The 23,794-nt window shown below is 37.3% G+C and overlaps 2 protein-coding genes across 3 annotated transcripts in view; one reads left to right on the top strand and one right to left on the bottom strand.

Annotated features, from left to right (window-relative positions):
- GIGYF2 (GRB10 interacting GYF protein 2) overlaps positions 1-23,794 on the top strand; it is a 130,838-nt gene that overhangs the window by 38,180 nt on the left and 68,864 nt on the right. The window contains 5 exon segments of the mRNA XM_079709614.1: positions 3,849-3,960; positions 8,190-8,301; positions 9,159-9,195; positions 21,294-21,348; positions 21,351-21,362. Of these exon segments, the coding sequence (XP_079565740.1) occupies positions 3,849-3,960; positions 8,190-8,301; positions 9,159-9,195; positions 21,294-21,348; positions 21,351-21,362 (328 nt within the window).
- KCNJ13 (potassium inwardly rectifying channel subfamily J member 13) lies at positions 13,022-16,202 on the bottom strand (the record flags this gene model as incomplete). 2 transcript variants are annotated; one of them, XM_079709615.1, is made up of 2 exons in its annotated part: positions 13,022-13,644; positions 15,743-16,202. In XM_079709615.1, 2 exons carry the CDS (start codon positions 16,200-16,202, stop codon positions 13,022-13,024), a joined length of 1,083 nt encoding a protein of 360 aa, XP_079565741.1. The 2 variants fall into 2 exon arrangements, with proteins under 2 accessions (XP_079565741.1, XP_079565742.1); XM_079709616.1 differs by having other exon boundaries at positions 13,584-13,644; positions 15,979-16,202.

The raw sequence follows: 23,794 nt of genomic DNA, 5'->3' as shown, positions 1-23,794 counted from the left end.
ACACCAAAATTAGTTCTAGAATGACTAAAGGAGTAACTCTTCATTTGTTTTTATAATGGAAAAGTTTATCTTAAGGTGTTAAGGTCTGGATGCTATACTCACAAGGGCTTAATGTAAGGATTGGGAAGTTTTCATGGTAATCACAGAAGACCATCAGGGTGCATTTTTGGAAGCATTTAAAAAGGCATCATTTAGGAATTCCTGACACTTGGTAGCCTTTCTTTTTGTCAAATATGTTGGAGTAGGACAGTACTTAAAGCTGGCAAAAGGTTCATTAACATTTTGAAGTGTGTACTTTGGATGGTCATGTACCTGTTCAGGAATTGCTTAGATCTTCCTAGACTAGAGCTTTGTATACTTATTCACCCTATTACTCTGATTGGGGAGGTAAATAATTCTAATAACCTAAAGTAGCTTCTTGCTGCATATCTTGGTTCCTGAAGTTACCTGAAGGGAATATTATATCTTTAAACTGCAAGGTAGTTTTCTGCTTGTGCACATTCCCTCACTACCCACGCCCCCCCCCCGCCCCAATACACTCACACACATATATATACACGCATATATGTACACGCATGCATGTATAAAATATAACTAGGTAAAAGGTTTTCTGAGAACAAAATTAACGCTTAAATAAGATCTCCCAGTTGCTCTTTGTTTTGACATTTCCCTGTATGTATATCACAGTTTGAAAAGCATGACTCTACACATTACACTTGTAATTTAGGTAGCTGCTGCCAGATTGGTGTGTTTTATTTATTTGACATCAAAGAAAATCGCTTATGCATTGTTGAATAGATAACACATGTATATACAAAATTCACAAAGTGCATATAGTGAAAAGCAAGTTTGTGAGTAACCCAGACTCTCGCTACCTGTTATTCTTCCTCAGGAATAACCACTGTTTCCATTTTCTTGTGTTCTCTTCCTAGGGTATTTAATACATCTGCAACTATCTATGCATCTATTCATTTTTTTTTTTTTTTGAGGTACGCGGGCCTCTCACTGTTGTGGCCTCTCCCGCTGCGGAGCACAGGCTCCGGACACGCAGGCTCAGCGGCCATGGCTCACAGGCCCAGCCGCTCTGTGGCATGTGGGATCTTCCCAGACCGGGGCATGAACCCGTGTCCCCTGCATCGGCAGGCGGACTCTCAACCACTGCGCCACCAGGGAAGCCCTAATGCATCTATTCTTTTAAACACACATACACATAAATGGTAGCATACTATGCATACAGTTCTACACTTTACTGTTTTCACCTGAGCATCTATTTAGGAAATAATAACAGATAATTGTTTAGCTTTTAATATGTGTCAGACCCTGTTCTAAACACTTGTTGCTTAATATGTTAAGTGCTTGCAACAACCCACGCAGTAGATTCCTATTCACATTATATAGATGAGGAAAATGAGGCACAGAGAAGTTGAGTAAAGGAGCCAAAATTCACTCTCAGGCAGTCTAGCCTCTCCATGCTCTTAACTCCAGCTATGCTTTATATCTTTGTATTGATATATTAGGCTAACTGTATGAAATCTGTAGCTTTCTGGATCAGAAATGGTTGAATATTAGCCATTTTATATGGTCAACGCTAATAAATAGAGTTGCCTCATTTTATTTTTAAACATGATTACCCATTTTATTTATTTATTTATTTTTTATTTTTTGGCTGCGCCGCTTGGCATGTGGGATCTTAATTCCCCAACCAGGGATTGAATCCCTGCCCCCTGTAGTGGAAGCTTGGAGTCTTAACCATTGGACCGCCAGCAATGTTCCAGCCTCATTTTTTTAAACAACTGCACAGAACTCCCTGTATAGATGGCCATGATTTTTAAATTAGCTCCTTTTGGTTGATACTTAGCTGGTTGCCATTTTTGCTTTTACAAATAGTACTGCAGTTAAAATCTTTCTGCTTATGTTATTTTTCACATGTGTAAGAAGAGGAATTGTTGTGTCAAAGGGTATGGACATTTAAATATACTTTGAGAAATTGCCTTCCAGAGATTATACCAGTTTGCACTTTCAACTGCAATGTGTGAGGATGTATGAAAGCATATGAGAGTTTCCCTGAATGCCATAGATGGGTGCATTTGAGTTTCATGCATGTAATACTTTGGTAATGAGGTGTTCAACAGTGTCAGATGCTGGTATACATAATACAGTTGGCTCTGACCTCTGTTTTTCTAATTTTAGAATATATTAATCTAGATTTTGGGACTTCATAGTCTTGCTTAATTGTGATCCCAGAGGCATTCAGTAACTCCACTGGTTACTCTGTGTTAAAAGGTAAATTAATGCATACGTTTCAACCAGCTTTTTTTTTTTTTTAAGTTTTATTTAAAAATAGTTTGAAATAAGTACTAATCAAGTTTGGTATCTGGCTCTAATTTTTAGTTATCAATTACATTTTAAGTCTTCAGTGTTGAAGTTACTTGATTATATGATTATATACCTATAAAAGTCAAAGGAAAAAACTTCCATTGATGAGTTTCTAAAATTTATCTGAACAAATTGTATTGAATGCAGTTCTGAAAAAGACAAGCAATGACAGGTAATGAGGAGAAAATGAGCCATATATTAAAACAAGAAATTCAGTAATGAAAGTAGAAGTTTTAAAAATCAATTACATGTTGATTTCTTCAAAAAGAGGTATAGACAATCACATTTGAATTGATCTTGAATCAGAATAGCAAATCAGGACTTCACAGTGGAGAACAATTTGGACTTAAAATATTAGTTGAATTGCAGGATTCTATTTCCCTGTGATTTAGGTAGCTGCTACCAGATTGGTGTGCTCTTAAGCCTCACTTCTTGCCCCTTTGCCAGGAGGGCCCTTGGCTACAGCCATGCTGAAGTTGGATTTGCCACACTGTTACCACACCTGCATTTTTGCACAGATGTCTATTAGGTTCTAAGTTTATAGAAAGTATTCAGGTAAGGATATATTCCAACATTTTCTGAGTTTAAAACTCTCTTACGAAATTCTCCTTCAAATGCCCAGGATTTTGATATCTTATAGATCATTTTTCAGTATTTTTATAATTGCTTCTTGCTTTACCTTTTCCTAAGCTCTGTATATTCCATTTATCCAGAAGTATCAACTAAACATTTTTGATTGATATTTTTGAATTCCAGACCTCCTGTCTTCCTGTGTCCCTCTTCATGTTTGAAGGATGCCCACCCTCTACTGTTGTTGTATTTGACCCTTTTCCAGATCGACTGTGGGTGCAAGTGCAGGCTAAAGACCAAGCGATTGGGATTTTATTTATTTTTTTCAAACATTCTCTCCCCCTACCCGTTTAGATGGTTGATCTTATGTAGGTTCTTACTTTGCCCTTCCCCATTCACCCCTGATACCTGTCATTCTATTAAATACTAGTTGGAGTTGCTAATTCACAGTGGTGAGCAGAATGAGGCAAAATGATCATTTTTTTCTTTATCATACTGTTGATTCAGACCTTTTGTGACTCCCTCTCATTTCCACCTTTCAGTGGTTAAGGGATCCTTTCAAACCAGATCTCTTTTACCGAGTATTCTGTATATATTATGATGCGTAAATATCCTGTCTGCTTCCGGATGCATACAGCATTTAGAGTTTGTCTGCTTAATATTTCCTCACAGAACCTAACATAGTGTAAGGCATTGGTTGTTAATGTTTGTTGGTCTGAAATGTTAATTTGAAATTTTCAGCTAAAATCAGGTTTTGGAGCATCTTAGTGGGTCATGTAGTGATTGTTTCCCATTTCTAGTAGTCATTAAGTGCCATTTTACAGATGCAGTGGGAGATGGCCAGGAACAGCATGCAGTTTTATTTGTTTTATTCATTTTCTTCTTTCTCTCTTTTTTGGCAGAGAAACTTTTCCATGTCTGTAAACAGTGCTGCTGTCCTGCGACTGACAGGACGAGGAGGAGGAGGAACAGTGGTGGGGGCTCCTAGAGGTCGAAGTTCTTCAAGAGGGCGAGGTGAGCTTTCATGTGAAGAAAGTAATGGTGGAGACGGTGGAGAGAGAGGATAGGGAGATCGCTTTTAAAATATTTTGATATTTGGTTTTTAAAAGACTGCTCTTTGACATTAATTGCCTAATAAATGTCCTGAACATTTGTTTTCTGAACTGTTTCTCAGCGCATCTATTCCACAACCTCTGATTTGGAGTAGAGGAAGGTAATTCTAGCTTAAGAGATTTGAGTGTGAATGATTCTAGATGGTCCTGGTTATCTTTGGCAAATATCCATTCTCCTCATCCCCAGGGGATCTTACACTTTGAGCACCAGAGCTCCCTGAAGTGCCTTGGCTGCTGGAGTGGCACCCAGGTCCCTGCCAGGCCTCTGTGACACAGGGTCTATGCCATATAAGGCCGTGTGCCAGGTGTGTCCCCAGCCAGAGAGAGGCGTTTGTAAAAGCTGTCTCATCAATACTAGACCTATTTTAGGGTGTAGGACAACAACAACAAAATTATGCAGTCATCCTTTATTTAACCTGTAGTTTCATATTGCGTAGATTTGTGTCTTTTCTTGGAAGAATAATTCTTATTTTGATATACTTGTTCTTTGATATCTGCTCCCTATTTGGGGTTCGTTGATCTTCTGCTACTTAAGGGCATTCTTTTTGTTTGTTTGTTTTTAAATAAATTTATTTTATTTATTTTGTTTTTGGCTGCATTGGGTCTTTGTTGCTGCGCACGGACTTTCTCTAGTTGTGGCGTGCGGGGGCTACTCTTCGTTGTGGTGCGCGGGCTTCTCATTGCAGTGGTTTCTCTTGTGGAGCACGGGCTCTAGGCACGTGGGCTTCAGTAGTTGTGACACTCGGACTCAGTAGTTGTGGCTCGCAGGCTCTAGAGCGCAGGCTCAGTAGTTATGGCTCACAGGCTTAGTTGCTCTGCGGCATGTGGGATCTTCCCAGACCAGGGCTTGAACCCATGTCCCCTACATTGGCAGGAGGATTCTTAACCACTGTGCCACCAGGGAAGTCCCCTTAAGGGCATTCTTAATGTTTGTAATATAAATATTTACTTGAGCTTTTACTTCTAAGTTCGTTAAATCATAGCAGAAGTGTAAACATACCTTGGAATTTTAAGAGGTACTTTAGGAAGAATTGGGTGTCTGCAAAAACGGAGATTTAAGCATGTGTGTGTTGTGTTTCAGAAGTCCACAGGCCGTTTAGACTCCCATATGCATGTGATTAGGTTCCATTGGTCCAGAATTCGTCTGAGATCTGTGCTTCTCGGTGGTGTGATGATGGTGTTTTGAGGCTGGCTGTGGCCTGCTCCTTGGGTGTTTTCCTGTGTTTTTCTGCAGTGGGCTGGCAGCGAGGAGAGGCTGCACTTACGCAGCTTTGCCACTAGTGCTTTTCAGGGCATGGCATTGAGAGATCTTATATTAATTAAGAAGTATGGACCACAAGCAGCTGTTTCTTGTTCCTCAAGCGACCACCAATGTTGTGTATTGCAAATACCAACCAATCTCTCTAAATAGGCTTTAAAAAAATTCCATATCAAGAAACTAATGAAGGGTTGATAAATTTCTTCCTGCCTTCTGGTTTCTTTGAAGTGTGTAGGGTTATCCCACAGGATAGAACTCTTACATTCAGAATTTAAACGGGGCATGTATAAAAGATACTGTGATAAAAGCAGTGACTTAATTAACATTGATGTGAGTGAATGATGTGAAACTAGTCAAATGAATGAACTGACTTGGTGAAAAATACTTCTAACACCACTGTCCCAACTGTGATTCTTTTTAATGGTTTCATAAGACCTTTAATCTGTGGTTTTGTTTTCTTCACTTATTACTTAATTTTAACTTATGGGTTAAATAAATAGTGATTAATGTGGCTTTTTTTTGCACGGGCAGCACTAACATCAGATGATTATCCTGGCCCTTTCCAACTTGAGAAAACTTTGATGTGAAAATCGACTGACTTCCAGACTTCGGAATATGATGAGAACTAGTAAAATTTAAATAAACAAACAGGAAAACAACATGAATTTGTCATCTTTTTATTTATCTGGTTAAGATGTTCAACAGTAAAGCATATCTACACAACTGTCAGCTACTGTCTTCATCATTATTAAAGGAAGTATATTTTAATCTTCCCAGAGAATAGGGTGAAAACTCAGACAATAGGACAGTCATTTAAATTTAACTTTATGAAAGATTTACCATGTTGTATTTACTTGCTCCTCCTCATATGGGGACTACATTTATAGATGATTATGGGCCTTGTACTTTGAAGATTGTTCCTTACATTTTACAAGCTGGAAAGCTCTAGAATCTGATTCTTTTTTTGTGCCCACTTACAACGCTTTAGGCTCATAAGGAGGACCAGTGCCAGTGCTAGTCGTAACTGGCAGAAAATATTTTGTCTGTGGTTTGCTTATTTTTCTGGCAACGTTGGAAGGCTGTTTTGCGTATTCATCTGTTTCCAGAATAAAACACTTTTTCAAGGTGCTGTGTACTTAATGGTTTTCTTGAGAAAATTGTTCTCTAAAAGGACAGGGGACTTCTTTTCTTTCACCCTAAAAATCTCGTTGTAGGGGATCACCCCAGTGTAATATAAAAGTTTGTATTACACTGTTTTAGGATCTTAAATAAAATGTATGTATTTCCTGAGGATAGAGGTTCGAAACTGGACATTGACTTTAAGATGACTTGAAGTTAAGTTGGTACAGCTGGAAGGTAACTGGAAGGTAAGATTATTGTAGTTCAACCCTAGTCCCCACTTCCATTTTACAGATGAAGAAATTGATACTTGGATTAGTTGAGAGGGTATTTATGTACATAAAATTCTATGCATTATTTTTGTATTCCATAATGTCATATAGAAGTACAATTGTATTGAGTCAATTCTTGATGAATTATAACTAAGAAGTAGAAATACTGCATGGATATTTGAAACAATTATTTAACTCAATTGTATTTAGCTTTGGAATGCATTCATGCTTTTATTCAAGATTCATCATCAGTTTTCTTTGGGTGGTTTTATACCGCGGGAGAAGTTGAGCTAGGGATAATGGCTAAGATTTCATCTAGGTATAAATAATCCCTAGGCACCTCCCTGCCCTCCAGTTTTCTTACCTGTGTGTTGGATGCAAATGGTGTATCCAACACACAGGTTAGTTGGGAAATCCTCACACTATACAGAAAGTATAAAGCTGAAAGTGCATACTGCCTTCTCCCCCCCAGATGCAACATTTGGATTTATATCATTCCTGACCCTAAGTATGCAGCCATATCATTTATATACATGGAATCTTTTTTATATGTATTGTTCTTTGGCATACTTCTGTCATTCAGCAGAATATTGTAGATTTCTTTTAATGTCAGTACTTTATCTTCTGTGGCTTCCTGGTGTTCTACTGAATTGTTTTATCAGAATTTATTTAGCCAATTCTTTACTGATTAAGTTCTGTTTTTTTAAAAATTGCAGTGAACATCTTCGTGTATATGTATTTGCATATTTGTGCGAGTATTTCTATTAGGATAAATTCTAGTTAGAATTGTTGAGTCAAATTTTGATAGATTAATCAAATTGCTTTCAGTAAAGGCCAGTGTACACTTGAGCTACTGGAGCTTCTAAATTCCTACATCCACACATTTTTACTGGCTGTGCAGTTCGAATATTTAGTGCTGCCTGATATTTTTCTTCAAGATTTGAGCAAACAGGAAAGAGTGCCTTTGGTTGCTGTGGAATATCCTTTAAGGAGTTAGTTCACAAAATTGTTAGTTTAGAGTTGACCCAATTAAATGATCCTTTCTCTGGAGTTAAAGAAATTAATTTGACATTTGTGCTTGCCTTTTGTACTTTATCTGCTCTCTTCTCAAACTCTCCACATCTTCCATTTTTGTTGAAAATAATACAATAAAAGGTTTGATTTGTAGTAATGGTTTACTGATCTTAGAATTTCACAATTGAATTTTTTATTAAGGAGCTTAATGTTGATACTATTTCTTGTTCAGGACTGGAACTGGGACTCTTACACAGTTTTCTAACTTGTTTTTTTATCCTCCTGTGGTCTAGCTGCTTCAGTGCTGTCATTGGTCTCACTAGTAAAGATTCAGTGGGCCTTGCTAAATATTTAAATGTAGACATCCTACTTTGTATATAGACAGAACTTCAGAGATTAATGTTTGGCGTTGAACTTGTGCCAGATATTGACATCTGACTATCATTTTTTCTGTTTTCTTATTTTCAGGCAGAGGCAGAGGTGAATGTGGTTTCTACCAAAGAAGCTTTGATGAAGTAGAGGGTGTGTTTGGTCGAGGAGGTGGCAGGGAAATGCATAGGTCGCAGAGCTGGGAGGAAAGGTAACTAAAAGGATCCACATCTTGGTATAAAGGTTTCTTGGTGTAAAAAACATTTCTTTTATGCTTTCTGCAGAGGAGAAGGCTGTTTGTAGAGTTAGAAGGTTTCATTTTTCAAAAAATGCTGTTAATTGAATATCAATTATGTTAGAAATGTTTAAATGATCCTTATTTAAAGGAAAAAGCATTCTAGATAAATACATTCATATTTTAGTGCCAGCATGGATATTTAATAGTTAATTAGATTTGCTGTTTGATTAGTGCTCAGTGGGAAGCATCTTCATTTTACTGTTCGTTGCTGTTAATCAAAGCATCTTCTCTATATTGTTTGTGACTTTATATGAAGTCTTTCAAGATGAGCAAAGGCAGTTGCACAGAGATACATGTACAAAGATGTCCACTGTGATAATATTTATAATATAAAATAATGCGAAATAAACCAGACAGCTTAATATCAGTGTGGTTTCTTATATAATAGTGTATCCACACAGTAGAATAGTATATAACCATTAAAGTTAGGATAATTTTGAAAATGTCTAGTGATATGTAAAAACACATTCTAAAAGCAGTATATAAAGCTCTGTACAGCAGATACCTAAAATAAAACAGGTATCTAATTTAAAAAATAACATTTCTGGGTCTATAGAAGCTAGCTTTTGGTAGGTGAGATGGTGGATATTTTTGTTTTCATCTTTGTGCTTTTCTGTATTTTCCAAAGGTTAGGCAATAACAGTGTATTTGTTTTATAATTTGAAAAAGAAAGAAATGCTATTAAGAAAGATAGGAAAATGGGTGTCATAGATGGGAAATCTATGTATTACTCTCAAGATTTGTTTGAAACTTATTTTTACCTTTTCTAGGGGTGATAGACGTTTTGAAAAACCAGGGCGAAAAGATGTAGGTAAGACTTTCTTACTGTTTTGAAGTATTTTTATCTGGATTTCCATGATATTGGTTCTTAACAAGGCTCACACATAAGGATACATTTATTAAAAATTGACTCAATTACTTGCGTCTCTCCAGTAGATGGGGTTGTAGCATTGCTTGCATTTAGAGTTCCTTGGTTATCTGAGGGCTTTATTGCATGAAACCAGGGATGATAAATATAATCGTTAGGATTTACTTGATTTAACTTTTTAGGTCTGTGTGTTCTCTGCAAGACATATATTCTTTATTAAGGCTATCTTACGAATTGAAATTTCAAGTTAGGAAGCAGGCTATTAACTCCTTTTCCAGTGAAGATAGTATGTCACAGGTGAGAAGAAATAGAGAAAATACTAGAATGTTCGCTTTTGTATTAGAGAGCAAAGGCTAAAACTGTGAATGTTCTTACTATGAATGTCATTTATTCATCTGGTCTTTTTGATGTATAATCTTTCTTTTTTTCAGGGCAATGTCCACATAGATCTATGAAAATATTTTGTAGTGGCTTTTATTGAATGCTTTTTTAAATAAGCTGCTCACTTCAGGTTATTAAATAAACTGTGTTAATGATTCTGAGCTTCTCTTTTTATAAGTAATCCACTTTTGTTGAAAATACTGTAGATTAAAAAAGATTGCTCATACTGTATCTTACTCTCTCAGAGAACAGCAGTACTTAACTAGTTTGTTGGGACACACTGACATATTGATCAATTGTGAGACGTCCTATGACATCAAATTAAGATAATTTGAGTACTGAAGTTTCCAGAATGATTTGTTCTTTTTAAAGTTAGAGATGGTTCTTATCATATATTTGCTTCTTATGTGTAGAGAAATGGGTGGAATTAGAGGCATGTGGGTTAGAATTGTGCATGACCCTTGTGAATACCTGTGGGAGAATGTGGAGGTGGAAAAAGGCCTGTAATATTCAAATTATAATTCCTATTCAATAGAAATTGATTGCTGCATAGGGGGAGATCAGTTCTGGTGATCATCTTACGGTATGGTTCTGTGAGGATGGAATTACAAGATCATTTAAAAAAATCCAGGTGATACCGAAAGGTTCAACTCAGTGCATTTTGGTGTGAAATGCTTTGAAGCAGACATAGCAATTTTTGGTTATTAGGCTGCTGCTGGAGTTGGTAATATGGGCTTGTACATATATAAAAGTAGGCCTTAGGGCTTCCCTGGTGGCTCAGTGGTTGAGAGTCTGCCTGCCGATGCAGGGAACATGGGTTGGTACCCTGGTCCGGGAAGATCCCACATGCTGCGGAGCGGCTGGGCCCGTGAGCCACGGCCTCTGAGCCTGTGCGTCCGGAGCCTGTGCTCTGCAACGGGAGAGGCCACAGCAGTGAGAGGCCCACGCACCGCAAAAAAAAAAAAAAAAAAAAAAAACAAAACTAGGCCTTATGATTTTTAGTATCTACTTGTCTTCAGTTTATTGGGACTGTCATGCTATCTGGATTGGTTTCCACAAGCATTTTTTAACTTAGTTCCAACGTGGTCTCCCTGATCATGTATCCGAGATATCGTCACTGATCTCTCAGGTGGCCCAGGTAAGTGAGCCGTAGAGCCAGGAGTTAGAGCTGCTTTTCCCACTTTCCAGTAAATTTCCCCCTCTTTTAGTCTGTACTCCATTCACCTGAAAGGATAATGGGGCCTTTGCAGAAAACTTAATCCTTAACATAGAAGATGTGATTCTTTGAAGTAAAAGAATCATGAACAGTTCTTTCAGAAGCTTTCAGCCTCCTAGACAGAGGTATGTGATTGCATATCTTAGTTGTCTATTTATTAAATAGCATTAGTATACCAACGGAGTTCTCTTTGGGGTGTGTGTGTGTGTGTAGGGAAAGTTATATCTAATTTTCAGATGCAAAGTTTATGTATAAATAGTATAGTAAGACACTTCTCTGACTTGAATGGAGAATATACTGCATCTATATTGAGACTCAGATCCTAGACAGGTCTTGCTCACTTCCTAATTGCGTGACTTTAGGCAACCTCTCTGAACTGTTGGAATTGCTCTATGTAAGTGATGTAGAGCTCTTAGGAAAAAATATACCATGTAAATCTTCAGTACTTATTTTCATCAGTTTAGGTGAATCTTGTTAACTTTATATAGAAATAAGAATTCCTGCTGTCTGTATGTGTTACAACAATCTTGGGTTGGAGGAAAACCTGTTGGTCTAGCTAGTACTTAAGAATGCCTAAGATTTTCAAACAGCAAAAGTTCACAGTGATTAAGTTTTTGTGTCCTTGATATACTTTGCTATAATTAGTCTTAGACCACTCCAAAGTTCTTTATTTTCTCTTCCTTTTGGTCTAGGAGTAGAAAAATGTGACTTGCTTCTGTGCCCTGCTTTTCACAACTGCTTCCCTTTACTAGCTAGTATTTATTTTAAGAGATGATTCCTGTGTGGGTCATCACCAGTAGGGAGGGTTAATCTTTCACTTTTTTCACATAAACCTGGGTAAGGGAAATTTCAGAAAAGAATAACAGCAACAAATCTATTTGAAATCTGATAGGGTGACTTTTTTGGTTCCTGTTTGAGGACAGTTTGATTTTTTTATTGAAATGACAAGTTTACAAAGGATAGTCTTAAGTTAAACTGGAGGTAAGTGGAAGTGTTCATCCTAGTATATGCAAAATTAAAAAAGCAGAGAAAGCATAATTTTCATGGAGTATTAGATTTGGAAAGAAATAATAGAGTTCATCTAGTCCAACCTCCTGCTGGTGAATAAACACTCATTTTGTGTTTATAGAAAAAACTATCTGAAGTTTGAAACAGGAATTTGGGTTTGAAAATACTTCATTGCCTAATTATTTTTTGCTTTTTCTGTTGGAGATTTTTCCCCTAGTTGAATTATATCTAAAACTTTATATCTACAAAAACATAAATATATTTGCATCTATGAGGTTTTTATACCATTGAATGGACCCTGAGTAGAAAGGGAATGTTTTTACTTAGGTCGGAAGTTATTCAGATGAATAGTTGGTTATAATTTTTAAATCACTATTTGATTAGTATGCGTGGTAGCTTTAAAGCAGATGTAATTTTGCATCCCCTTGCTCAAATACCACCCTGCAGTTTCCTTCAGCCTGGAGCTTATTTTAACTTGCTCTGATCACTTTCTGCCACAAATGTATGAATATGTGCATATGTTTGGGTATCATGCTCAAATGCTTTTAGAGTTATGTATAAATCTATTCTTCGCTGTTTTCTTGTGGATTTTTGTTCTTAGCTGTTAAAAATTAAGGGGGTAATATTTACCCTAGTTTTGTTTTATAAAGAACCAAAGGACTGATCTTTGTTGCCTTGAAGAAATAACAGTTTTAAAAGAGTGTTCACTAAATATTGTGAAATCATCATTCTACCAAGGGAGCTAGGTTTGAAACTAGGCTGCTGCTTCAACTTGCAGATGAAAATGAGAAATTTATGGCTGATATTCTTAGCGTTCAGCTGTGTTAAACTTCACTGTCCATTTTACCTTCATTACTGGTATCATACCACATCCATACAAACTCACCAACAGCATTTCTGTTATTGTAAATATCTGTTACATTCAGATGCATTGATTTCAGCAGAGAACCACAGATACAAACTTTGTATAATGTTATATTTCCACAATGTGTATTGCTAGCCATTTTTTTATGGGCAGAGGCTTGATCACCATGATGTAATCAGAAAGATGTAATCAGCATTGGAAAAAAGAAAACGTGAGATATGATGAAGGAAAAATAGGTGCATAACTGGCTGAGTATATTTAATACATTAAAAAAATAGGGCGCTATGGATATTTCTTACTCTGTCAGTCCTGTTTCAGAGATCTGAAAAGTGTCAATGCTTTGTCCATTGATATGGATGTCCAGGTCAGTCCTGTTTGGGCTCTTGGAGACCAGAGGCGTTGGAAGTTCAGGAATAGTCATATCAAAATTCTCCATCTTGATTTGATATTCACCTTTGGAACCTCGGGTCAGCAGAGATGCAAAACAGTGATGTAACATGATCTCGGAGGGTAGGTAGGATGTCCTCCTTTGGCATATTTCTCCAGTGCCTTCCTGCATTGCTGAAAGGAACACAACTAATTCAAAGTGGGGAGGATTTTCATGCTGCAGCAGAGTAGCCAGGGGACTCGATGGTATAATGGAGTGATAGTAGGTTAGTGGAAAGATAAAGAATGGGCATTCCTCGGAACTGATGCCATCAAGGTGGAAGTCCACACTGGTCTGGTAGAGTTCGCCGTTTTCTCTTTCCTGATAGAGTACAGCTGAGACCCGAACACTGGTTAGAGGGCTAGGTCGAGTGTTGGCCACTTGGAAAATAAGATTAGGTTTACCATCTATGTGAGCTACTACTGCTAAGTCAGTAAAGCGAATTGAGAAAGCTCGATTTTTTGGCCGGGCGATCTTCGCCACAAAGGCACCTAAATTAGAAACCATTGAATTTTTTTTAGAATGAACAGTTTAAATATCAATACCTTTTCTGAATGAGAAGGATCTTGCAAATGTTTATACATTTCTGGGTGCCATGCCTTCGAAATGAGTCAGGAATTGAACTTGTTAATTTCTCATTAGCCTGAAGGATTTTGCAAAACGGTACATACATTCTTTATTTTAAAACTGCAATTTCAGAATGGGTAAGCAAAATTCATTTTGTTACATAGACATGTAAAACTTTAGTTTGTTATGAAGTGGAGGAGTGGTCATTTCCTGTATTCCTGCCCCTGCTTTAAAAATAATGTAACAGAAAATAAATGCAATTTAGTTGCAACCAGATTACTTCAAGTGTAAATAGAGATTAGATTCATAGTAGAATGATTTGGGGTAGGGAGGGGACCTGTAGAACAAGTGCCATTGAAGAATTTTTAACTTTGAAATTTATACAAACCTTTTTTCTTTTAAGAAGGCTCTGTCTCTAAGGTGGTTTTCAGTGTACCCTTCAAGTGCATCCTCCATGTGCCCCCCAGCAGGTAGATCAGGGTTTCTTAACTACTTTTGTGCCACAGATGTTGGCAGGCTGGTGAGGTCTATGGACCTCTTATTAGAATTACGCTTTAAATGCATTAAAATAAAGTATATAAAAAGGAAACCAAATACACTGAAATCCAGTTGAACATTTAAAAAATTATAATGTGTACTATATGTGCTTTTTTTAATGCATTAAATAAAAAAATACAGTGGAGGTTTAGTACTGTAATTTTGAAGTATTATAGTATGATATGAAAATATCTGGGATTTCTGTTTGTAACAAAGTTACGGGTATTGCCGATGCTTTTGTTTTTTGTTGCCTACATTTATAATCAAAGGAAATACCAAATTTCAGTTAGAGGTTAGTGTAAAAGAAAAAAAAGATGCAAGTTTTTCCTGTCTAAGTTCACATATTCTCTAAATTTTATCGAATGGCCCAGTGTAAGAACTCTTCTTGTAAAGATTAAGTGATTTGCTACAGGTTGTAAAAGCCAGTTGGTAGCACACTGGGACCTTTATTCCAGACCACTGTTAATATCGCCCATAGTGTGTTAAAACAAGGTTTTCTCTTTGTTTTGTTTTTTATTTTTTAATTGTATATATCACTAGCCCTACTTTATTAGAGCAAAGAGTATCATGTGTTGCCAGTTTTATACGCAAAATATCATAATCATTGTGGCCTATTTCCAGTACATGCTCAGGATATGTATACTTGTTCTCTCATCTGCAATGCTGACTACGGTGCTCTGGGCTCATTAGTATTGAGTAAATGTTGAAAAGATGAACTCAAAGGAGAAAATTCTAGCCCAGTAAAGGTTAAAAAAAAAAATCAAATTCCTCTGTTAGGTAAAATGACTGTCAAAATATGCATTGAACATATTTATTCACTTATTTAACAAAATATTTAGCTTCTCTGAAAAACTCCTTTTAGATTTTTTGTTAATATTTTTTTGGCTGGTAGCATAATGATCCCTTTTTTCTTAAGAAATTTCAATATGTAAAATTTAAGTATAGAGAGAGGTTTCTTAAAATTTCTCCTATTGTTTGACCCTAGGCTCTTCCTTTCAGTCTCAGGCATTACCTGCCAATAATGCAAATAAATTATTCTGTAGTACAGTTGCTTATAACTGACTATACCCATTCCAAAACATTCGTACATTTTTTTTTTTTAAGAACAAAAACAGTTACCTGTGGGGACTTCCCTGGTGACGCAGTGGTTAAGAATCGGCCTGCCAATGCAGGGGACATGGGTTCGATCCCTGTACCAGGAAGATCCCACATGCCACGGAACAACTAAGCCCGTGTGCCACAACTACTGAAGCCTGTGCGCCGCAACTGCTGAATCCTGTGCTCTCTAGGGCCCACGTGCCGCAACTACTGAAGCCTGTGTGCCTAGACCCTGTGCTCCGCGACAAGAGAAGCCACCTTAATGAGAAGCCCGTGCAACGCAATGAAGAGTAGCCCCCGCTCGCTGCAACTAGAGAAAGCCCGCACGCAGCAATGAAGACCCACCGCAGCCAAAAATAAAACAAACAAAATACAAAAAACAATTACCTGTGATGAAGGCCTCTAGCATGAGGCCTAGGAGCATTTGTATGGCAAGTAGGGCGATTGCACTAGGACAGTCACCACTGGGGAACATGGTACCGTAACCAATTGTGAGTTGTGTCTCCAGGGAGAAGGAGAATGCAGCTGTGAAACTGGTGATGTACTTGACACAGATAGTGTGGTTTTCAGGTGGGGCATCATGATCTAGTTCCAGATCACCATTCATCTCAGCTAGAACATACCAGAGCACTGCAAAGACAAGCCAGTGGATAACAAAAGAAGCAGAAAAAACCAACATCATCCAGCGCCAGCGCATGTCCATTAGGATTCCCCAAGCGTCTCGAAGATATGCAAGACCTCTTTGAGCGCCATCCATTTGAAGTGTGCTATGGCCATCCTTGGTGACCATCCTCCGGTATCTCTGAGTTAGGAGAGGAGCAATAACTTTGCAATTACTGCCATCCATCTCAGGCTGTAATTCTCTGAAATCAAGAGTAAATTAGTAAACCCTTAATGGTTTTTCAGGTAATATTAATAAATTCTGAGACTTTGTTTTGTAATTTTTTTGGAATGCTTCCCTGACTGCTGGGCAGGCTTTCCCAGTCTGATAGCTCTTTCTCTTTTCTCTTTACATAAGGGAGCATTTACTGACGTAAGTTATTCATTTGATAGCTAATCATGGATTGCCTTAGGATATCTCTTATTGGTTCCTTTAATGACTGTTAAAATATTGTTTGGCATTTTAACAAATCCCCAAGGGTTGGGATTACGATTCATGTCCTTTTTGACACTCTTGTATCTTTCTTGCACAAGTCGAGGCTTCAAGTATGTGTTGATTTGACTAAACATTATGTGTAACAACTTTCCATAATTAATAATTTATAACTATGAATAATTCATAATGAAAAGGAACGTTAAATATGTGTTCCTCTGTTTAAATAAATAGAAATCATTTAGAAGTGTAGTGTTGAACTGTCTGAAAATGTTTTGAAGCCACACTTATTGCTAGGATAAGAGTAAGCTTTTAGAGATCCATAGTTCCATTGTATGCTTTATAATTAGCCTATTGAAAGTTCTGTGATTAGGTTTTATTTGTTTTTGTTACTTTGTGGTCATTTTCATGGAGTCTTTCCTTCTATGGCTCATGGATTGCTGCCCTTCTGAATATTCTAGATGCTGATTAGATTGTGGGGTAGAGAGAAAATTATTTTCTTGGCAAAATAAGAAATTCCAGGTAAAGATTCCAAGGTAATATTAATTTTGAAAGTAAACGAGCCAGGTACTTCCCTGGTGGTCCAGTGGCTAAGATTCCAGTGGCTGCCAATGCAGAGGGCCAGACCCCACATGCCACAACTGAAAGAGTTCACTTGCCGCAACTAAAGATTCCACGTGTTGCCACTAAAGATCCTGCATGCCACAACTAAGACCTGATGCAGCCAAATAAGTAAATAAATATATTTTTTTAAAAAAAGGCAATGCCTTAAAAAAGGAAAAAAAGAAGTAAATGAACCAGAAGAAAAAGCTTCGAGTTTAATGAACCAAAATAATCATTAAGACATTAAATGTCAATTTTAGAAACATTAGTAAAGTTAGTTTTTAGCTATAAACGGTTTTCATCTGTGTTTCTTCTTTTCTCTGTGTGGTGAGTCGAAATCTAATGTGCGCTTTCCATGTGACCATCCTTGCATATGACAAAGGTGTCAAAGACTTATGCAGAGGCAAGCAGAAACAGAATGGGAAATGCAACTTCGCTTCCCTTGAATCTGCCTTTCTTCTTTGCCACAATCCAGTACTACGAGTTTATACATGACTCTTTTCGCTGCTTCCTCCTTCAGAAGTAGATGCCCTTGGAGGTGTTGCATATCACCTTCCTACCTTTTGAATGACAATGATACTTTGCTTGAGTTTGCTGGATGGACCCTCCTATGTCTAGGGACTTTGGGGCTTTGGAGACTGGCTTCCTGTGTTGTTGGAATTGGGCCTTGGCCAGCTGGGTATATACTTTCCCTTTTGTCCTAAGGCTGATTTAACATTTATTGGTGATGTTAGAGACATTCTCTTATATTTTCTTCACATATGAGTTGCTGATGGAACACTGGGTTGATTTGTTAACTTTATTTAGATTAGATGGTCATTTCTATTTCATGTTAAAATTTTTTTTTAAATCTTAGGGCATTAATGTTTTATAATTTATTATCCTAACAAGTTGTCATTATCATTTTATTTAGTTTTTTTTTTCTTGGTACAGCTATTTAATTACTCATTTTGCTAGATTTTTTGATGTTTTAGAAGACCTGATCTCTGCCCTTTTGGAAATTATAATAATAGCAACAAAATATTCATAGGCATTGTGCTAGGTGCTTTCATTACTGCATTGTCTCTAATTCTTTGGTATCTCAGCAAGATAGACATTCTTTTTTTTTTTTTTTTTTTGCGATACATGGGCCTCTCACTGTTGTGACCTCTCCCGTTGTAGAGCGCAGGCTCAGCGGCCATGGCTTACGGGCCCAGCTGCTCTGCGGCGTGTGGGATCTTCCTGCACTGGGGCATGAACCCGTGTCCCCTGCATCGGCAGGCGGACTCGCAACCACTGTGCCACCAGGGAAGCCCCCCCCCTTTTTTTTTAAGGATAGACATTCTTATCCTATTTTTCAGATGAGATCACTGAGGATCAGGCAGATAAAAGAAGTTTTCACAAGGCGTATGGATGATTTTGCAAGTCTGACTAACTTAACAGTTGATTAATTTTTTTTTTTTTTAACTACAAGAAGCTGTCTATTTAGAGTTTGGTGAGATAAAAAGTCTTTCCCAAGATGATTGGTACTGCATTCACAAAATAGTCTTCGACAGCCTGATTTTTAGCACCTTTAGAACTCTCCTGTCCCCAGAAATGTCTCAAATATCCATTTTAAATCATTGTTAATTTTATGCATGATTTTTATGTCAGTAATGATTAATAATATTGGCTAATATATATTATTTATTATGTGCCAGGAATCATACCAAGCACTTCACATGTATTGACTCATGTGAAGCCAATAGCAATGCCTGGCACAGAGTAACCTCTTGAGCTATTAGTTGCCTTACTGGTATTAATAATGTTTCTTAACTTTCCTAGTAATAAGTACCATTATTCATGCCCATTTTATAGATAATGAAACTGAGCCACAGTGAGTTTCCTAAGGTCACAAAGGTAGTAAGTGGTGGTCAGTTCCTGCTCAGTCCGTAGTCCAGAGTCAGTGCTATATTGCCTCAAAAATAGACATTTTGACCCTAGTTAGCTTTTGTGAATAACACGTTACATTTGACTAGTTTTGTCCAAGAGCCCCTACAGAATATTTGTTCTTCAGAAATGCTTAGGCTAAGACCTTTGATTTGTAGGCAAGAAGGATATTTTCAGTTAAGGAAGACATCTTGCAAGATTTGAAGATTAGTACAATCAGAATTATTGTACATAGTCTAGTCTTAGATCCTATAGACCAACAGAGTTAAAACAAAAGGTGGAGAGGAGAGTTCTTATAAAGCATTGCCAAATTCGTATTTTGCCAGGTGAGAAAATACTTTTAAAAATATAATACTTTCATCATAATTTTACAAAAGAAAAGACATTTTGACACTTGAAGAAGGGTATAGCAATAAAGGGTAGCTGGCTGCCTTCAGTAAGTTTGTGAACCACTGTGTGGTTTTGCATTGTCCATGGCTTTGACCTTTATTGTTTCTTGCTTCCTGCCTATGTGAAAATGCCCATGATGAAGCTGTACACTAGTGCTGTTCCACTTATGGAACCACTGATTGCTTATTGTATCATAGTAATTTGTGGGCGGAAAGGTCCATGATTCTTCTTGATTCTCAGCTTGCTTCATTAAGTTCTAAAATTCATTACCTGAGGAGACAGCCTTTGTATACATACTATAACTAACAAAATTAGTTATTTTCATTTGGGCCTTTTCAGGATTGTAACTTCTTACCTATAGCTTTTGTAGTACTCTTGCTCTAGGCTTTTACAGTTCTTTTTCTCTTGCAACTAAGTAAATACACGAAAAAACCTGTGAACAGGGCAGTCAGAAGGCTAATATCAAAACAGTGAAGCATTATCCTTTTTATATATAAAACCTTCCTAAATCTTGTTTAGATGGTGTTGGAAAGTGGAATAGTTGAGAGAGGTAAGATTTCAATCCCCATGTAACAGATTACCCTGAATAACTCCATTCTTTGCACTCATGTAGTCAGTGTGGTTTAGCATAACGAGGACAGGGTGGGAAATCTAGCTGACCCGGTTCTGGCTCTGTTGGTTACATAGCTGTGTCAGTTTGGGTGAGCTACCCAATCCCCTTGGCCGGGCTTCCTTATATCAAAAAGAGAAAGAAAAGAAGGAATTAAATAACATGATCCTTTAAAATCCTACATGTTTGTAAACTCATTACCATTTCCCTCCACTGATACAGGTTTCCTGTGTGATTTTTTTCTATATAATTTTATATATGCTTGTATGGCATTTAAAACATTAAATTATTGTTGCCCAATGTATGTAGATTTTCTTTCCATCAAATTTAAAAGTGTCTGATGGACAGACATTATGTTTATATTATTATATTTCCAGGTTATTTTCATATCTCTACAGGTACACAAGTGCTTTTTGAATGTGTTTTTCCTAGTCTGTATTTATATGATTCTTGTAAATTGATCCCAGTAGAAAGTAGAATTGGGATGGTTTGCTTGTATCTCTCTGTGTGGGCTATAAAATATTTGCCCATTTATAAACCGTTTGATGGAAAAAATAGTACTTTATAAAAATGATAGTTTGGATGCTTCATTGGTCATCAAAATAATGGATTCATTTTACTCATTAGGTTGTAGCACTCAGAATTATGTCTTTTATTGTCATGTTGTAATGTAGTAGTATAGTTCATATTAAACATTTAAGATGTAAGTTATAATAACTACAAATGTTAAATGAGTACAGTATTACTGTGTATTTGTTCACTTCTGGTGTAAACAGTTTAAGACTGTGGAGAGAGTCATAATCATCTCTCCTGCCCTCCATAATTAGGGCAAATAGTATGAGTTATAATTCTATTATATAAGCTCAGAGATTCTTTTATATTTTAATTTCTTACTTGTAGAAGCACCTAATTTCAGCAATAATTTCATGCTTAAGAAATTAGGACACTCATCATTTTTCCTATGGCTTAAAAAAGTAAAAACAAAATGATTTTTTTGGGGGGGTGTCTTTTTTTTGCTCATTTTGGGTTTCTTTAATCCCTTCCAAAAGAAAAAGATACATTTTTTAAAAAGCCACTGAATTTTTTCCAGTGTCTTTCTCTTCCCATTTCTATATTATAATGGAGAATTAGTATACATTTACTAAAACAATTAAGAAGAAAATTTCCAGTAATGCTTTCAAGAGGACTATTATTGTATTTCCAAAGTTTAAGGAAAAAGAATAAAGAACCTTAATGTATGACTCTGTAGGTAATGTCTTTGTTTTAAAACTCTATTGGCAATATCTAGCTCCATCCCTATTTGTCAGTCAGTTTTTTTCTCTGTTCTCCTTAAGGAAAGAAATAAAATTGAATATTTTCTCATGTACTCACCAGTTCTTTTGCTGGGCCAGCTTTATACACGGGTAGGTCTGGAGGAAGCTTTCAGAGCCTGTCTTTTTGGTGAGGTAATTTTAATCTACAAGTCCAGCTTGTAGGTTCTCTTCTTGGACTGGGTTTACGGTTCACATTGCTCTGTTTATAATGTCGTGGGGGCTGGTTTCAGCTGAAGCTGATGTGATTGGTCACTTAGTCTGCGGGGGGCCAGTTAGCTCTGATCCTGTGGAAAAGAATGCAGGTTTGTTAGGAGGTCTTTCTTTACCCATCACAGACCTTAACAACTCTGGAGAAAGCCTCCAGAACTGACTTGGAGAAGGGGTGCATTTTTTCTCTCTAATCAGGACTGGTCTTTTAGTAAGTTTGCATAATCTTACTTAAGAGTTTATTTAAAAGTTCAAAGGGATAAAATTCCCTGCAAGATTTCCTTTCAGCCGTCTTTCCTTATATAGCATGTTTAAGTGTGAGATATTTCCTTTACTAATCTTTTTTTCCTCCATTTCTTTTGGGAATATTTCCTTGGATGAGGACTTTTAGGTAGAAATTAATGAATTGATTTTACTAGTTTTCTTTTCATATCCCATCTCATCAGAATGACTACCACTAATTCTAGAACTAGTAACAGAGGTAATTTAGTTACCTGAAATCTTTTTTGGGGGAGCAAGGAGGCAGACTTTTTTATTTTTATTTTTATTTTATTTATTTATTTATTTATTTTTCGGTACGCGGGCCTCTCACTGCTGTGGCCTCTCCCGCCACGGAGCACAGGCTCCGGACGCGCAGGCCCAGCAGCCATGGCCCACGGGCCCAGCCGCTCTGCGGCATGCGGGATCCCCCCGGACCGGGGCACGAACCCGTGTCCCCTGCATCGGCAGGCGGACTCCCAACCACTGCGCCACCAGGGAAGCCCCTATTTTTATTTTTTAAGGCTATGTACAGAAACCTTGAATAAGAATACATTTAATTGTTTGGTTCCTTACACTTACCTCTAAAAAACACACTTGTGTGAAAGAACTGAAGAATTTTCTTAAGTCCTGCTTTAGTGATGTTTAGGGGATGTTTCCCTCAGGAGAAGTATGATGACATGCAATAAATATAGTGTTCAGGGTACAGACACTTTAACTTAACGTCTAAATAATGTTTAGCTGGAAAACGTCTGTGATCCAGCTTGTAGCAACCTCAAAATGAGCTGTGGGATAGCTTTGTATAATGCCCTACTGAGCAGGACTTTTCTCCACCTCCATTAGCTGCTGATTTTAAAACTTTGATCAAATGTCACATGAAAGGGGATCTGAGATACAAAGGCTGCGATTGTTCATAGTAAAATCATGCAAGGCCTGCTGGGAAAATTATTAATCTAGACCAATATAATGCTGCTTAGAAAGTGAAATCCGCCTTTGTAGATTCCTTCTCCTCCCCCCACAATTAAAAAATACATTAATTCCTTCTTTGTTTTATTAATGCCAAACATTTCAATACAAGTTCAGACACAGCACTGCAAACTTTGACCTTCAGAACTAGAGAAGGTAAAAGCATAAAGGAGAGACTTGTGATATGATGCACCTTCCCTGCATGTTCTGGTAGGAATTATACTTTATATCAATAGCTAGTTTACTGATTGGGGGCGGAAGAGGGAAGACAGAGTAAATATAGTGTAACACTGCCTTTCAGAAAGGAGTACTGAAAGTGTACCTGCCATGTGTCTTGAATAGACATTATATAGTAAGCAAGATAGTAAAGGATTTTACCAACGTTAGAAGCCTGTTTCCATAATATATTCAGACAGAAATGATTTACAAGATGATTGTCAAGAAAGAAATGTCTCAAGTGAAGAAGTATTCTGGTTTCTGGATTTCACACTTTTTTTTTTTTTTTTTTGGCGGTACGCGGGCCTCTCACTGTTGTGGCCTCTCCCGTTGCGGAGCACAGGCTCCGGACGCGCAGGCTCAGCAGCCATGGCTCACGGGCCCAGCTGCTCCGTGGCATGTGGGATCTTCCTGGACCGGGACACGAACCCTCATCCCCTGCATCGGCAGGCGGACTCTCAACCACTGCGCCACCAGGGAAGCCCTGGATTTCACACTTTGAAAGTCTGCTGTGGTCTGTAAACAGTGATTCCTAATTGCTAACTGAATGGATGTCGTAGACCAGTTCTGGAGTGTCTCCTTAGGAGCATAGCACTCCCATTATAATAGCCGGAGCACATAAATTCATTTCTGTTTGAAGTTGCCCGGTTGCTGAGATTAAACTGATATTGGCACAGATGATAAACCAACTTCACCCTAAAATACATGGGCCCTCCGTCTAAACAGAATTAATGATTTCAGTTGGAGATGGCTCTAAAACATTCTTCTATAAATGAACATACATGCTGCTAGATATCTGTTCATTGATTGATTTATTTTTTATTCCAAATTATAATGATTAAGCAAGATGCCAAGAATCAGGTACATTATTCTTT

The sequence above is a fragment of the Hyperoodon ampullatus genome (assembly GCF_949752795.1).
Source record: "Hyperoodon ampullatus genome assembly, chromosome: 8".
Lineage (NCBI taxonomy): Eukaryota > Metazoa > Chordata > Mammalia > Artiodactyla > Ziphiidae > Hyperoodon > Hyperoodon ampullatus.
The sequence above is the reverse complement of the archived record's forward strand: the minus strand, read 5'-3'. Positions and strand labels throughout refer to the sequence as shown.